This window comes from Danio aesculapii, chromosome 3, assembly GCF_903798145.1.
Source record: "Danio aesculapii chromosome 3, fDanAes4.1, whole genome shotgun sequence".
Lineage (NCBI taxonomy): Eukaryota > Metazoa > Chordata > Actinopteri > Cypriniformes > Danionidae > Danio > Danio aesculapii.
This window is the reverse complement of record NC_079437.1, coordinates 17,104,665-17,122,633: the sequence shown is the minus strand read 5'-3', so window position 1 is coordinate 17,122,633 and position 17,969 is coordinate 17,104,665. Positions and strand designations below refer to the sequence as shown.

The following is a 17,969-nucleotide window of genomic DNA, read 5'->3' as shown; positions in this document are numbered from 1 at the left end:
TTTTTGGATAATCATGAGCATGTTTTAATAACCTTTTGCCTAATTTTAATCAAATTGTGTGTTTGTTTTAGTGATTTAATATGAGGGGTGAAACCCAAAAAACTAAAATAAATAAATAAATAAATATGCAAATAAATAAATAAATAAATGAGTAAATAAATGTATAAATTCCTGCATAAATAAAATAATAAATAAATAAATATGCAAATAAATAAATGTATATAAAAATTGCATTCATTAATAAATGACTAATTAATCAATAGTGCGGGCAGGTAAATAATTAAATAAATTAAAAGAATGTTGGGGAATACAAACATGGTAAACCTAATGTAATTTTTTTCCCCTTTTCAAACGATTATTAATTTCTTGAACTATAGTTTCGTATTTACTTTTCCTCAGGTCAACATGCTAATGAGAGGGTGTCTATCAATCATCAGAAGCCATAGATATTTACATTAGATGTCCCCTACCCTGTTGCCTATTGAAAGGAATGTGTCAATAGAACCGCCGTTTTAGTACAGGGGACCGCTGCTTTGAAATAAATGTGGGACCAAGGTACGGTGGAGGACTGGCCATCCAGAGCCAGAGAAATATACACATATATACAGGATATGCAAATATTTTTTTAAACTACGAAAATTATAATTTGACATCACTTTTCTACATCGATGGATAAGTGACCGCACAGGCATTACCGACAAAGAGTGAGTGTTTGTGTACATGGAAGTGTATTATACTCCCTACCTGTTCAATTTGATCTACTCCGTGTCCTGAAATGCACACCCTCTTCATCTTTCACTTCTCATTCTAATGGAGGGAGGGATTCGTGTGTGAATGAATCTCGGTTATGAACGACACGTTCACTTATGTAATTATCAGACAATAATACAAGTTTCTGGCTGCACAGCATCTTGTTGTCATATTTCTTTTTCATTGTTTGCTTATTTTATTCAACAAAACCGGCATAAGCCTAGTGTTTAGTGCAAGTTGGTGCTACTTTGCCTTATGATCAGAGCAGAGACTGTATTATTATCAATAACACGTATTACTTGTTACGAACTTTTGTGCTAAACATTCAAAAACGTAAAAAACAAAATCTGAGCTAAGAAATGTTCTGCCTTTGTGTTTTGTTTTCTTCGTTTGCTCGTTCCTACACCCGTACACAGCACTAAAGTCCAGCATCTTCACACTGGCTTTGGTCTTGACTAGTGCGGTTGAATGACTTTTGTCCTGGGAGCACTGTACAAATGTGGCGGCGTTATTGACGCATGCTCAGGGTCCGTATACGATATCTAGTGTGTATATCTGTGATCAGAAGCCAGTCAAAAAATCGAATGCTACATTTTTCTAACGATCAACCAATGATGGCATAAAGACCGACTTCTGTTGATTGTCAGAAACTCTTTCATTAGCATGTTGAGCTGAGGAAAAGTAAATACGCATGAGTTTATGGATTTATTTATGCATTTATTTATATAAATATTGCATATTTATTGTTTTTGCAGGTTTCATCCTCCATAATTTATTATCTATTTTTAGGTTATTTGTTAATAATTCCTTAGCTAATGTATATCGCGTTTTTACATGACTTTCATTTTTTATGTAGCCTATATAGTGCACATTTTACTAATGTTACCTCATTTCAGGTAAATCATAAGCACAATTTACTTACTTGATCTTGATCATCCAGAAATCAGTGTATATAAATGTTGACTTATAAAAATTTTTTTTTGAAGAAACACCATTTTAAGTCATTTAATTCATAAATAAATCATTTAAATGATTACCTATTTCACCATTCTCACCAGCTATAACATTTTTGTTTCTGTTAGCGTTTCCTTTAGTTTGTTGATCTTTATTTTATTTAATTTTTTTTCCAAGTGACATTACAGTTAAAAAAAAAGCTTAGTAAAGTAAATCATGATAAATATTCTGCTTAAAAACAAAGTAGTAGCGACAGCCAAACGTATTTAATATTCAATGACGCAGGCTTCGCTATAGGTCAGATGTCAAGAACGTCAACGCGACCTAATAAATATTCATAAGGTAAGCCTTCGCCGTAGTAGCCAGACTTCGCTTTCGTGTATGCGTGTTGATCGCGATGAACAGCTTAAAATGAATGTCATGTCATACTTGTCATTTTGCACATCATTTAAAACCAGATTGTGTTTATTTACACCAAATTCACAAAAATAATTCGCTCTGTACTGTACAAACGTGTCTATCCGCCCTCGGTTAATCAGCGTCCAAAGGTCATTTCGACTTCCGGTCGCAGGTTGAGCTCGTGTTGGACTCAGAAATGAGCGCAAGGAACATTTCTCGCTTTTGGGAATGGGGAAGGAAAATCATATGCGTCGGGAGAAACTACGCAGACCACGCAATCGAGCTTAAAAATGCAATCCCTAGCGAACCCGTGCTCTTCCTCAAACCCCCATCTGCTTACATTAAAGAGGGCTCCCCAATTCTGGTGCCCTTCTACAGCAGCAACCTCCACCATGAAGTTGAGCTGGGGGTGGTGATTGGGAAAGGGGGAACCGCTATACCCCAGTCTTTAGCTATGGAGCATGTGGCTGGATATGTGCTGTGCCTGGATATGACAGCTCGGGACGTCCAGGACGAATGCAAGTCCAAAGGTCTTCCATGGACCCTTGCCAAAGCCTTCAACACCTCCTGTCCCATCAGTGACTTCATCCCCAAGGAGAAGATCCCAGACCCTGGGAGCGTCAATCTGTGGCTAAAGGTCAACAATGTCCCGAAACAGAATGGCAGCACGTCCCAGATGATCTTCTCCATCCCGTATCTCATCAACTACATCAGTGAGATCATCTCTCTGGAGGAGGGAGACCTCATCCTAACTGGGACCCCCAAAGGAGTGTCTAGTGTCCAGGAGCACGATGAACTTCAGGCTGGGATCGATGACATTGTGACCATGACGTTTAAAGTGGACCGGAAAAGTTGATGGACAGAAAAGTGTTGCCATTTGATGATAATTAATTTCAGTGATTTTAGAATTATTAAAATTGGGAAACATCATGTTTAGGTTTTTTAAATAAAAAGTTTAATCCTAATTTGTGAGAAAATGTATTTATGAGACTGATTTAAACTCACTTTACACTATAAAATATCTGTTAATTTGCAGGATCCATATTTCTGTGAAAAAAAAATTGGTGCAAAGTTTACAGTATTACTGGCAATGTTGGCTGCCAGTAATACTAGAAAATGTACAAGCGCACTGTAAGTTAACAATTACAACTGTTGTGTAGTTTTACTTGTAAATTCTACAGTATTACTACCTATTTTTACAGTATTACTGTCACAATTTACTAACCCACTGTAAACTTATAATTGTGCTGTAAACTACACCACAGTTGTAATTGTTATTGTTAATTTACAGTAAGCTTGCACATTTTACACTATTAGTAGCAATTTTTACAGTATTACTGCCATATTTTACAGTATTACTGGCAAAATTTACGAGCGCACTGTAAATTATCAATTTCAACTGTGGTGTAGTTTTACAGCACTTGTAATTGTTAATTTACAGCGCGCTTGTAAATTTTACAGTGTTATCGGCAACCAAAATTGCCAGTAGTACTGTCCATTTTACAGCAATTCTTTACAGTGTGATTGAGAGTTTTTTTTTTTTTCATTTATGGTTATGAATTGCATTATGGGATCTTTATTTGCGCTCTGTCAAGTTTTGATGTTGTAAATTCAGCTGTGCATTTAACAGTGACCTTTTATTGACTTTTTTTTAGTTTGAAGCAATATAGTGTATAAGAAATAATATATAGAGAATTAAGTCTGTAAATTAACAGATGTACTGAAAGGTACTGGCAGTTTATTATTAGGTTTTTGTAACACCAACCCAGGCAATACATCACTCCAAATTTTAAAAATGTCAACAAAAAGTAAACTTTTCAACATCAAAAGTTGTTGGAGGAAAGAGCGAGGTCCCATAATGCAATACAAAATATTTTCACGATAATACAAATATAACCAAACATCTTCCAAAAATTGGACAGGCTCAGACTATACAGTATAAGGGGTGTCATGGAAATCTGCTGAATGACTTCAGTCAGACAAGGCAAGGGTTAGAGCAAAGCAAAAAGGTAGTTTATAAAATAATCCTGCAGGATGACACCTGTTACACACACACGCACAGTTTTATACCCATTCAGTGCAGGTATACTCACATTTGTGCCAAACTTCTGGAAAGATACATTTCTGATGGGAAAGAAAAGATGTGTTTTGTGTTGTGCTTTTCTAACTCCTGACTAGGAGTGCTAAAGTGTATCCGGCTTTGGCCTTGGCCAGTACAAAAGAGCTTATTTTTGTCTGCATTTTACAAAAACATGTTGTTCATTACAAATTTCCATCACGGGGTTCAAAGTTTTGTTAATAATACAATTACAATGTTCCTTACAATAGGGCAAAGGCTAGGTTAAAAATAACCAAAACATGGGAGCCCAGACGTTGTAAAACTGGCTTTGTTTTTCATGTAATATGCTCTGGGGAATTAACTTTAAAAAAAAAAAAAACTGTAATGATTGGTTATGAGTGGTTATTACAAGGCATTTGAATTATATTAGAATATAATCAAATTCTACTGTAATTAATGTAAATACAGGTACAACCGTGTATGGTTTCTTGTCAGATACAGGGTTAAAAAAGGGTCTAAATGTACTTTAATAAATATACAAACTTGTACAAAGCAAAGATTGAACAATTATTAAAATACGAATTAATTTTTATTAATAATTAAATTAAATAAATCTTTGTGCTTTACCACTATCTTTCAAACCACTACGTAATGTTTTTTATAGCTATTTGCCAGCATTCAGTTTTTAATCATTTAAAAAAAATGATTGTTGTTTAGTTTATTTTAAATAGGTCTGAATATGCATGCCGTTTAATTTTCACATAAATATATATTATGCTGAATGATGGTGGAAAATGCATTGACATCTTTTCATTTCGGAAAAGAATCTAAAACTGAATCGCCTGGTCCTAAAAGTGAAATGTACTTTATTCAGAGCACAGTGTACACATCACAAATAGTGACATATTGACTAGATTGTTAACACAGGGACATATCAGTAAATGCAAGAAACACAAGTATTCACACACATGAATGATTAAGCAGTTTAATGTGAAGCAAATGAATATTACAGATATTTTTGTTTGTTTCTTGCTGTCTTGTTTGCTTTTACCATCAAGGTAGTGTGGATGTATTTTTACATTCAAAGTGTCAACAAACTCATTACATATTTAGTCACACCAATAATTGATTTACTGATCTAATTTAAAGAGATTTTAGACTTTGAGCATCTTCTGGGTCTCCATCAATGTGTAACAACAGAAACATCCAGCAGTTTAATGTGCAAACAATGTTTAGTGATTGAATGACACAAACACTGATATACAGCCGGAAACTGCAGAAATAGTGTCCAAAATAGATTATTTTGCATGTGTGATAGAGCTTTAATTTGTATTTTGAATATTATGTGGCCTGATGTATATTTTAAAAAATCTGAGCAAACAATAATGACGTTTTTATCATGATTTAAAGAAGACAATGTAATTTAGTGTAACAATATATAATATAGCACAAAATTAGTTTCTTTTTTTTAAAGCAAAAATTATCTAATGACGTATTAAAAGACTGTTTTTGTGACCCTGGAACACAAAACCAGCTATAACTGTAATGTTTTTGAAATTGAGATGGATAAATCATCTAAACGCTTTATTAAATAAGCCTTTAATTGATGTATGGTTTGTTAGGATAAGACAATATTTGGAATCTGGAATATCTGGAATCTGAGGGTTCAGAAAATATAAATATTTATAAAATCATCTTTTCGGTTGTCTAAATGAAGTGCTTAGCAATGCACATTACTGATCAAAATGATGTTTAAATATGTTTACAGTAGGAAATTTACTAAATGTCTTCATGGACTATGATCTTTACTTAATATTCGAATGATTTTTGGCAGAAATGAAAAATCTATCATTTTGCTCTATACAATCTATTTTTTTCTTTTGCTAATAATTGACTCGTGCAACTGATTTTGTGTTTTAGGGTCACATTTAAGTAGCACCAAAATAGTGATTATTTAAAACATTACTTATTTATTTACATTATAAATCTGAGATACCATCTTTTGTCAATCAAGAAGTATTTGATGATTTAAAATATAATCAAATTTGGCATGATCACTTTTATATATGAATTATATAATAATTATCATGTTTAATTTTTTTTATAAATATGTAACACTGAGCATTATTTCACCCATGTTTTTTCACATACAATTGCTTTTATTTTTGAAAACAACAAAATGGCTTAAAAATAAATTATGAATTTAGGTCAAAGTGGTAAATGTGCAAAACTAAATCCAAAAGATTATTTCCTCATGTCCAATTAGAACAGCATAAATGATAAAGTCAGCATTTGAGATTTCGAAGTTAACCAAAACATCTAAAGGATAACTGTTAATCTATAAAACCTAAGATAAAAGGTGTAATTTTGTTCAAAAGTTTGGAGTCATGTCCACAAAAAAACTGTTTAATGTTTCTTGGGCGTCAGAATGATTTCTAAAGGATCATATAACACTGACAACTTTTTAAATTACAGTGGGGAAAATAGGTTTTGAATGTTGCTTTCTGGGAATAATATTTCTAAAGGAGCTGTTGACATGGAATTGAACCAGATTTTGTTAAAACCCAAACAACACAAACATAAAAATTAAACAAATGAGTTATGTGTAATAACAATGGAATGACACAAGGAGAAAGTACTGAACTACTGAAATGTATTTTAATACTTTATATAAAAAGCTTTTTTTGGTGATGGCAGCTTAAAGACGCGTTTCATTCAGACTTCAACAGAGTGTAAAAGTCTTGATGGAACTTTGGGTTTCAAATGTGGTTTCAAATCTAATCTTTATTTTGTATTCTTTATTGGATTTAAGACAGGTAATTGGCTGGGCCATTCTACAGCTTGATTTTCTTTCTCTGAAGGCATTTGAGTTTGCTTGACTGTGGCTCATTGCCTGATCAGCGTAGTTTCTCCTGACGCTTATTTACAAAATGTCTTCATGGACCATGCATGATCAATTTGTCTTGCTGAAGACAAATTGGATCATTGTCTTGCTGAAATACCCACCATGGTTTCAACTTCATCATCCTGCTAATGTAAATGCTGGTTTGAAGCAGCTAATACTACTACTAATAATAATAATAATAATGAGGAAGGGCAGAGGGATGCTAAAAAACTACTGAGAGATTTCAGCTGCTGTCTGGGCCCTTAATACACCTTCCTTTCTTCATGTGTTCTATACTTTTTCCCTGTGTCATTTCATTTTATTACACACAACTTCATTTGTAAACTAACTAGATTTGGTTTCATTTCATATATGTATTTCTGTGGTTGTTATCAACACTGGTGAAAATTTCAAGTCAACAGCACCTTTAGAAATATGTTTTCTGAGAAAAATGGTGACGTGTTCAATACTTATTTCCACCACTGTATATATTCAAATAGAAACAATATAGTTAAAATTGTAATAATATCTAAAATATTTTGATCACAAGAATTAATTACACTTTAAAATATGTTTAATGTTCATTCTAACACTTAACATTTTATTAATATTTTTTATTTATAAAAATCTTTTGACCCCAAACCTTTTTGGACTGTAGTGTATTTTCTAAAAGAATTGATCATGCATGGTTGTGCGTGTTGATTGTCAGTAGCAGTAATTGTGAGTGAGCATCTTAATGTGTCCCATGAGGCTGTTTTACACATCCTCGCTCTGAATGTTCCTCGCTGGGCTTTTCTTCAGTGCGTTTCATTCGCCATCCACACGGTAGACACATTTGAGCTCCTCCATCCTCTCTCACATCAACCGAGCTCTACTGATGCTCACTCTTCACTGGGAAACAAACACAGAGGGTTACACAACATAATATTACCTGACATACTGTAGGTTATCACAATTAACTAAAACCGTGTATATATATATACACAGTATATGTGTGTGTTGTATAGGTTTATTCTATTTATTTACTAATAACACACTAACACTAATATAACACGAATGCATGGACAGAGGTAGTTGCCAAGACCTTACTTTTAGAAATTAAGAATAATATTAGGCATATTAAAGTACTCTTTTTTTTTTTTAACAGCCAATATTGTTATGTTTTTTATCACAGTGGTAAATTAAATACTTTATTTAAAAATAATAAAAATTCCAGTATGTTTGCAGTAAATGAGCATGTAACCTTTAGGAATGAACTTCAGAGAGCTGCTGAATATTCAGAATCGTGAGAGGCCGTGTTTGGGTCCATCATTCACAAACTCGTGGCCAAGACCATTTCCACACTTTCCACATTTGACCTGTAAAAGATGAAATTTTTTTTTTTTATTATTTATTGTTCACAATCTCCAGATGCGAGATAAAGGAATTCTCTCAGTTAATATGGTTTATATGCACACAGACTTTGAATTTTAAGTCAGCCAGCCCAAGCATTTGCGGTGAACTGTCGCACCATTATAAAATCACCACGTTTAAGATCTGATTTCTTTAAAAATCTGTGACCTTCACTGCCTGATTGATATATGATATAAAGTGGATCTCAGATTAGGCAAGAAGCACTGCATTAAATTCCATTTTTTCCCTGCCATGTGTTTAAACGGTCACAAAACACCAAAACACATTTTTTGAGATGTTGACAGTCATATATGTGTCCCATGCTGCTAAAAACACTATTAGGACACATATATTTCACAAAAAAGTGAAAAATTTTTGTTTTTGCGTTGTTTCGTGCAAATTTGTTCTTCCTGTTTGAAAAGAAATTTAGAAGCAAAATCACTTGTGTAAATTCCAGCATGTAGACTGGCTGTCTGTACCGGTGGATACAACATGACATCTTTGAGTTTATCAATAATTCAGCAGATAGATTTGGATCGAACCAATCAGCGTGCTCTATTGTGAATGAGGCGCAACTTCATCAATATGCATGACAGCTTCGAAGACTGTAACAATGTTCAGACGGCAGAAAGACACCATGTTGTGTTGCCAACTGTAATTAAAACAAGTGGAAGAAGAATTGTTTGGAGACATGGGTCATCAGTGTTGCGTTTATAAATGTGCCGCAACGACGTTTTTTTTTAATTCCCCGCAATGAGAACACAGCTGGACTCACGTGTGGATTACAGTGGTCTGCTAACACGTGACAAAATTACATTTGCAAGGAACATTTTTTTTACTCGAGCTTTTCGAATTGGCAAGCGGTGAAATCCAGATTTGTCGCTCGTCTTCTTGTAAAAAAAAGTTGCAGTTCCGGTTCGTGTTGATTATCCTGTTTCTACAGATTTGGTAAGTGTGTGATCAGTGTTCTTTGTTTGTTTATTCAGATGGCAAAGTTAGTTAGTATCGTCAGCAGATTTCTTTCAGTTTTTAAAGACATACCTTAGTCAAAATGATTTAGTTACTAAGTTTACAGTACGTTAATATCACTACAATATTATGGACTGAAAGATCCGCTGTAAATGCTGCTCTCCGAATGTAAACACCTTAATCAAACTAATACCATTGTGTAGGATTTTCACTGCATTTTGTGACAGGATAGTCTATACACACACGGCTTTCTGATACTATTCTCTGCATCTAAGTTACCGAGAAATGTGGAGGGTTTTTTTCCCCCATATGCGTGCGTTATCAAACATTCCATTAAAACAACACTCTTCCAGCAGTTCCTCGGATCCAGTATCTCATTTGTTACCGGGGGCATGCATGAAATGTCCTTGAATGAAAGAGAAAATGCAGTTAAATTTGACAAATTAAGAACTTGGCAAATAATTCGATTACTGATGTCCATGTAAACATAGTCACTGTCTTTCTCCCCTGCGTCTGTGTGTTGTTTTGCTTCTGTGAAAATCAGCGCGTGCTTGAACTGAAAAAACCTAAACAGAGCTAGACTCACCCACTTTCCTGATTTTTTTAAAACTAAAGTGTGAAAACCCATTGCTGAGACGAGGAGTTTCATGGCCCTTTAAAATACTGTGTATAATTTTCGATATTTTAAAGACAGTATTTTAAAGAGACAGACTTTCATCTCGTTTTACACTTGACCAACTAAATGAATGCTTAAAGAGCCCATATTATGGGTTTTTGAAAATGCTCTTCCATGTAGTGTGTAACACAGCTCTAAGTAAAGTGAAATATCCAGCTAAGGCTTAAATCTGTAAGTGTACAGTGTTTAAAACTATTGATTCATCTATAAAAGAGTCGACTCATAGTGCTTCAAACGAGTCGTCTTGATAACGAGTCATTAGGTGTTTCGCGATGACGCAGCTACGAAACACAAGTAGTTGGGCGCGCAAACCCGGGAGATTTGAAACCTGCGGCCCCGCCCACTAACAGAAAAAAAAGTCACACACACACACAGAGACACACACAGACACTGGTCGAATGAAGTCACGCTGTGCAGATGGATATTATTGAGTCTAATTAAAGAGGAAACCTCAGCATTATAGCCCAGCCTTGAGCAGTTCTGAGTGCTTCTGAAAACTATATGCTTTCAAAGAAGACTTCATCAGTTTGTTAAAGGAAGGATCAGTATAGACTGTCAGAACATGGATCAGTGCATCATGAATCAGTTTCTACCCCCATTTCACCAGTGTAAGTAAGTGCGATTAAAATTATTGCTTCGTTTACTCTATCTTGCAAATGATGTATTTAGTTGTGTTTTGTTACTTGTAACCGTGTGTGCTGTATCAGGTTAACTCTTTATATTCTCATATCCCGTGTAAAGCCACGTTGAAAACGCGACGCGTGCCGCTTTGATTACGGATCGTCAGCTGTTTACACACATGCAACGGTCAAGTAATGTGTGTGTGTGTGTGTGTGTGTGTGTGTAACGCACAGGTTTCTGCGGATATAACTGAGCGCCGCGCCGCCTCAATTCAGCCGCTCATTTATGGACGCGCCGGCCCTGTGTGTGTGTGTCTCCTCGTGTGTGTAACGCACGGGTATTCGCGGATATAACGGAGCGCCGCGCCGCCTCAATTCAGCCGCTCCTTTATGGACGCGCCGGCCCTGTGTGTGTGTGTGTGTGTGTGTGTAACGCACGGGTATTCGCGGATATAACCGAGCGCCGCGCCGTCTCAATTCAGCCGCTCATTTATGGACGCGCCGGCCCTGTGTGTGTGTGTCTCCTCGTGTGTGCAACGCACGGGTATTCGCGGATATAACTGAGCGCCGCGCCGCCTCAATTCAGCCGCTCCTTTATGGAGGCGCCGGCCCTGTGTGTGTGTGTGTGTGTGTGTGTGTGTGTAACGCACGCGTATTCGCGGATATAACTGAGCGCCGCGCCCTCTCTATTCAGCCGCTCATTTATGGACGCGCAGGCCCTGTGTGTGTGTGTGAAAAGAGTAAGAAGACTGTGACTAGGAGGCTAGGAGATCTCCTCGCCAGTTCTTGGACTTTTTGCTCAATAAAATAGTTAGTCGTCAGTATTTTCTAGTCCATCGTCTGTGTTTACATTCACCCACTGGCAGCCAAAATCCACTATGAAGCGTGTGTGCACTGTGACTACTTTTATATTGTAGATTAGCAGCTGGGCATTTCACTCTGTCTCGTGCTGAAGCCTGTCACTGTCGACCAATCGCAGCAGGCTGCCATTTGTCCAATCAGCGCAGATTAGCTTCGCGCTGAGGATGGGTTTGGGAACAAATGAATCGCTGAACGATTCATATGGGAGTCGCTGGGATAATTAGATAAAAATAAATGCAGATTAGAAGACCATCAAAGTGTTGTTTGACCTTGCATGCATATTAGACTGTTGTTGGAGACCCTTACAACCTAAATATGACCCTATTTCATGTATAATATGGGCTCTTTAAGTTTATGTAACTGAATGTATTTTAATTATAATTACAACATTGATGCTGTAATAAAAACCTGATGAAAATAAAATAGTCTCTTTGAAATAAATAATAAAATTATGAAACTGATAATGAAATTAAAATAGTCACATTAACCTTTCATCGCTGGCTGAAAAACACTAGCTGTGCATATACCCCATTGAGCTGACCTTGTAGGCGCCCCATCTCTCCTCCTGCTTCGACACACTGTCTTCGTGAATGGTTTCAGTGAAAGCTGGCCAGGGGGACGAGTGCTCGTATTTGGATCTGCTGGAGAACAGCTCGTATCCACACTGAGCACACACATACATGCCTGCAGGAGAACAAATCTCATTTGTTACTATTTCTACAAGTCACTAAATATCATTTAGGCTAAATGGGGTTTAAGAAAAGCATTAAAAATTAAATACATGAATGAACGAACGAATAAATAAATAAGGATTGTGAGACACTGAAGACTGACTTAATGGTGGCACATATTCATCTTTGAATCACAGTAATAAATTACATAAAAATTAAAGAAAATAATAATAATGTTATTTTAAATATGGTTTAAAATTTGACAACACGCTGTGTGACCAATTAAATAGATGCATTTTAAATTTCTTTGAAAAAATAAATACATTTTAATAAACATTGACAGAATTTTCAGCGATCGTGTACATCATGACCTTATAATGTTTATTCAGAATTATTATGAACAACAAGACATATAATGAAAGTGATTAAACATCTCTGATCAAAAGTATGATACAAAATAGGGGAAATTAATTATATTAAAAACGGTGAATAATATATCAATTCAAAATTATATACACGTTATTATGTAACAATACATTTATTTCACTATTCATGAATATTTGTTATATTATAAAAATAGAAATGCTGATAGTTGATCCACCTTAAATAATGTACTATAAATATTTATATAACATCAATAAACTTTCTCTGATCACACAACTTTAAATAACACGGTTAATGACTGATATACAAGTCATAAATAATATATCAGTAGACAAAGAATATGTGATTACCTATGATTAATATAAGCTGATGATGTTAATGTTAATAACAACTAATGTTGACTGATTAAACATCTTAAAGTGGCACTGCAAGACCTACATTTTATTAGATGCAAGTAACAATAATGTTCAACAATAAATATAATATTATATCTTCTCGAAGCAACAAGAAACTCGTGTAAAAGTTTAATAGCAAGACATTTCCGTAGCTTTAACATTCAAACGACACAAGTTTAATACATACCTACACATTACATAAGTTGACTTGTTTACACGTTACAGCACACAGGGTCAACTTACCGCTCTCAAAATGATCTTTATAAATCTCCCCTCCAGAGAATGAACAGAAAGACATGTTTAGACGGACTGGGATCAACTGAAAACGAACGACTGTAACTTTCTGTGTTAGCTGGTGTTTTATAAAGTCAGTCTCTGGATCAGGTAAATGGAGGAAGCGTGTCTGCTGTACCACGTGTTCAGACGATCTGCGACTGCGGTAAACGACCGCATGGTGGCAGTAAAGATCAGCAGCTCTGAACTGAGAAATTTACAGTATACAAAACAATGGCCAATATCATTAGAAATGATGCCAGAAAACCGTGCTATTTCCACCATCTGCAGGATGCAAGTGCACAATTTAAGACATTAGCAAAATTACTGAGTGCTAGGCTTTTTACATTTATAAGGCAAGACAAGGCAAGTTTATTCATATTACACATTTCATACACATATGGCAATTCAAAGTACTTTACATAAACAAAGAATATAAAAAAAAACAAAATACAAGTAAAAGTCTTACAACAAACAAACAAAAATAAATTAAAATTAAGAAAAACTAATTAAAAATGTGCTAAAACAGGATTTAAAGGAAAGACACAGGGCCTACTAGTGCGATCTTTCGGATGTAGCACAGTGCTGATTCAGTAAAGGCACAGCTAAACAGATGTGTTTTAACTAAGTCAACTTGAATGAGTCTAATGTTTAGCCTAAAGTAACACAAACACACATTAATGTATTCATAAAAATATGAATAATCATTTATTTGACAACAATAATCATTTACATTATTCCTGAGCATCAAATTCTCATAATTTGAGAATGATCTTTCGACACTGAAGACTGGAGTAATGAAGCTAAATATTCTGCTTTGAATTACAGGAATAAATTACATTGTAAAATATATCCACCTATACAATGTTTATTTTAAATTTAAATGAAGTTTAAAGTTTGCAAACATTGCTGTTCTACAAAATAAATGCATCCTTGTTGACAATATATATATATATATATATATATATATATATATATATATATATATATATATATATATATATATTTATTGTAATAAACATTGGCAACATTTTCTAATAGTTTACATCCAGGGGCGGACATAGTAATTTGGGGCCCTAAGCAATTCCAGGTATTGGGGTCTAGCATTGAAACTCAAAACATTCTCTTTCTCACCATATTTTTTTTTCTGTAGATTCTTTTTTTTAAATAAACTGCATCTTAAAATATATTTTAAGTGTAACCTTTATTTTCTTAGAGTAAAATACAATAAAATTTACAAATAAAAACAAAGTTCACAAACTTTGTACAGTTAATTAGCCATATTTGTGATGAATTTTTTTTGCTTATTTAAAAAAAATATATTTATTTGTTTTTATTTAAACAACAACAAATATACTTTTTAATTCAATTCACCTTTATTTGTATAGCGCTTTTACAATGTAGATTGTGTCAAAGCAGCTTCACATAGAAGATTATAGTAAATAGGAACAGTGTAGTTGTTTTTAGTGTTTAAATTCAGTTCAGTTGAGCTCAGTTCAGTGTGGTTTAATAATCATTACTGAGAGTCCAAATATTGAAGAGCAAATCCAACGATGCACAGCTCTACAGATCCCGAACCATGCAAGCCAGTGGTGACAGTGGAGAGGGAAAAAAAACTTCACTAAATTGCAGAAGTGAAGAAAAAAAACCTTGAGAGAAACCAGACTCAGTTGGGCACGATCATTTTAATTTCTCCGCTGGCCAAACGTCTTGTGCAGAGCTGTAGTCTCAGTGGCGGAGGCTGGAAGCTGGCCTCAGCGAAGACTCCTCTGTCTCATGTTCTCCACTCCTCCATGACCACCACAGTAGCTGCTCAGGAAACGACCTGGTCCAGGATATGGAAACCTTGGGATCATCTCGTCGCTGGTCTTGGATCGAATCAGTGACTCTGCAGAGTCTGAGGGCCTCGGGAAGAGTATCCCCAGGTGGAAATGGAGAATAAAGAGAATAATTAGCGTAGCTGCTGTTCATGGTGTATATAAACAAGATGCAGAACCTGTGTGGAAGCCCGCTAAGTGGTGCACTGAGTGTATGCTTTACTGAACAGATAGGTCTTTAATCTAGTTTTGAATTGGGAGAGTGTGTTTGAGCCTCGGACGTTATCAGGAAGGCTATTCCAGAGTTTAGGAGCTATAAATGAGAAGGCTCGACCTCCTTTACTCGACTTTGCTGTTCTAGGTACTACCAGAAGCCCTGAGTTTTGAGATCTTAAAGAGCGAATTGGATTGTAGCGAGACAGAAGGTTGGTTAAATAAACAGGAGCTAGATTATTTAAAGCTTTGTAGGTAAGAAACTTAACAGGCAGCGAGTGTAAGGAGGATAAAATTGGGGTGATGTGATCAAATTTTCTAGACCTGGTAAGAACTCTGGCAGCTGCATTTTGTACTAATTGAAGTTTGTTAATTGAGGATGCTGAGCAGCCCGCAAACATAGCATTACAGTAGTCCAGCCTAGAAGTCATAAAAGCATGGACTAGCTTTTCTGCATCTGAGATGGATAGCATACTTCGTAACTTAGCTATATTTCTCAGATGAAAGAAAGCAGTTTTTGTGACATGGGATATATGATTTTTAAAAGTTAAATTGCTGTCTAATATGACACCCAGATCTTTTATAGTAGAGCTAACGCTAACTTTGTATCCCTCTAATTGTAGATCGAGTTGTGAGATCTGCTGTGTACAGGATTTAGGCGCAATAAGTAATAATTCTGTTTTGTCTGAGTTTAAGAGAAGATAATTGTTGGTCATCCAGTCTTTAACATCTTTTATACATTCAGTTAGCTTGAACAGTTTAGACGTCTCGTCAGGTTTAGTTGAAATATATAATTGAGTATCATCTGCATAGCAGTGAAAGCTTACCCCATGTCTTCTAATAATGTCTCCCAGAGGTAGCATGTAAATTATATACAGAAAAGGGCCTAAAACTGATCCTTGAGGCACCCCGTACTTTACTGGGCTGACTTGTGAAGACTGACCATTAATATTCACAAACTGGTACCGGTCAGCTAAGTATGACTTAAACCATTGTAGAGCCTGTCCCTGGACACCTGTAGATTTTAAGCGATTAATAAGGATACCATGGTCAATGGTGTCAAATGGTGCACTAAGATCGAGTAAAACTAATAGCGAGATGCACCCTTGGTCAGCAGCTAAGAGTAGATCATTGATATTTTCACTAATGCGATTTCTGTACTTTGTACACTTCAAAAACATTGTTTGTCTGCATTGGGTAGAAACAACTTTTTCTAGTATTTTAGACATAAATGGAAGGTTTGAAATAGGCCTATAATTAGCTAAGTTGCTGGGGTCCAGTTGTGGTTTCTTAATAATAGGCTTAATAATAGCTAGGATTTGGAACATGGCCTAAAGATAAAGAAGAGTTGATAATGTTAAGAAGAGGTTCTCCTATAACAGGTAGCAATTCTTTCAGTAACTTTGTTGGAATTGGGTCCAATATACACGTAGCTGGTTTAGAGCTATTTATAATTTTGTCTAGCTCTTCCTGTTTTATGATTTTAAAGCACTGTAGGTTATTTAGATTCAGTGGCGTGTTTACTGGATCTGAAGTATAAGGCGGTGCAGAAAGTTTAATATCTCCTATTTTCTGTCTAAAGCCTTCTATTTTATCACTGAAAAAATTCATGAAGTCATCACTACTAATTTGCGGTGGAACGTTTTGTTCCAAAGATGACCGATTATTTGTTAATTTAGCAATGGTGTTAAATAAGAATCTAGGATTGTTATGATTATTATTATTATTCTTTTTAAACATGACATCCAAATAATACAAATGTAACTATTAATAAAATAAACAAAAAAATAATTACACAATTCAGATAAATAAAAACACAACTTCAATATAGACACCTTTACAATGTCAATGAAACTAAGGGATTATTTAACCTACCCAATTGACAGCAAGTTTACTATTCTTTATACTTTACTATAATTGTATCTTGACATTTCTTGCTTTTAATGTACTTGAGCCTATATATAGTACTCGAGTCTATATATAAATGAAAATCTATCATAGAAACCTTTAAACAAGGTTTAAAATTATTCAGTCTACATTTATGAATAAGAAATTTACCAAATAAAATCAAAAGATTCATAATAAATTCCACAAATAAATTCTTTGTCGCCCCCATGTACATCATGACAATGTTTAATCAGCAAAAGAAGAAAGAAAATAAAAGTTAGTGATTACAATCATGACAAAAAAAGGTGCATTTAAGAGGAGTATGAAAATAATAAGAATTTAAATAAACAAGTCAATCAAATGCAAAATAAAAATGACAAATTTCATTCCTGTTACACGCTTGTTTAAATGGATATCTGTGAATACATGGATGGTAGAATAAACAAAAAGCCCTGAAATGGCATTAGCCGCGTTAATGCCATAGACTGTATAAAAGTTAATACGCTATTTTAATATGTATATATTAGACGTATTGTGTTTCGCAAAAAACGACGACATCTATTGGCAGAAAACAAAACTGCGTGTATAACCTTTCACCTTCAACCTGTCTGTTTTAAAAACGAGGATAAAACAGGCAATTGTATTACTTTTGTACAATATTAACGAATTTTATGTGTTTTGTTTTTTTTATGCATAATATTTTTTACAAAGTAATGTCCACTCGGTTTATTAATCGCAGCTCGGTGACCTTTCGCCATGTTGTGA

At 34.8% G+C, this 17,969-nt stretch overlaps 2 protein-coding genes across 2 annotated transcripts; one reads left to right on the top strand and one right to left on the bottom strand.

The window, feature by feature from the left end:
* Positions 1-2,058: 2,058 nt before the first annotated feature.
* fahd1 (fumarylacetoacetate hydrolase domain containing 1) lies at positions 2,059-3,068 on the top strand. Its single transcript, XM_056450525.1, has one exon. The coding sequence runs from the start codon at positions 2,300-2,302 to the stop codon at positions 2,957-2,959; it is 660 nt and encodes a 219-aa protein (XP_056306500.1). The 5' UTR covers positions 2,059-2,299; the 3' UTR covers positions 2,960-3,068.
* A 2,065-nt stretch (positions 3,069-5,133) lies between these two features.
* On the bottom strand, positions 5,134-13,438 carry msrb1a (methionine sulfoxide reductase B1a). Its single transcript, XM_056453275.1, has 4 exons — positions 13,258-13,438; positions 12,106-12,248; positions 8,290-8,404; positions 5,134-7,937 (listed from the first exon to the last, which is right to left on the bottom strand). Exons 1-4 carry the CDS (start codon positions 13,310-13,312, stop codon positions 7,918-7,920), a joined length of 333 nt encoding a protein of 110 aa, XP_056309250.1. The 5' UTR covers positions 13,313-13,438; the 3' UTR covers positions 5,134-7,917.
* Positions 13,439-17,969: the final 4,531 nt, after the last annotated feature.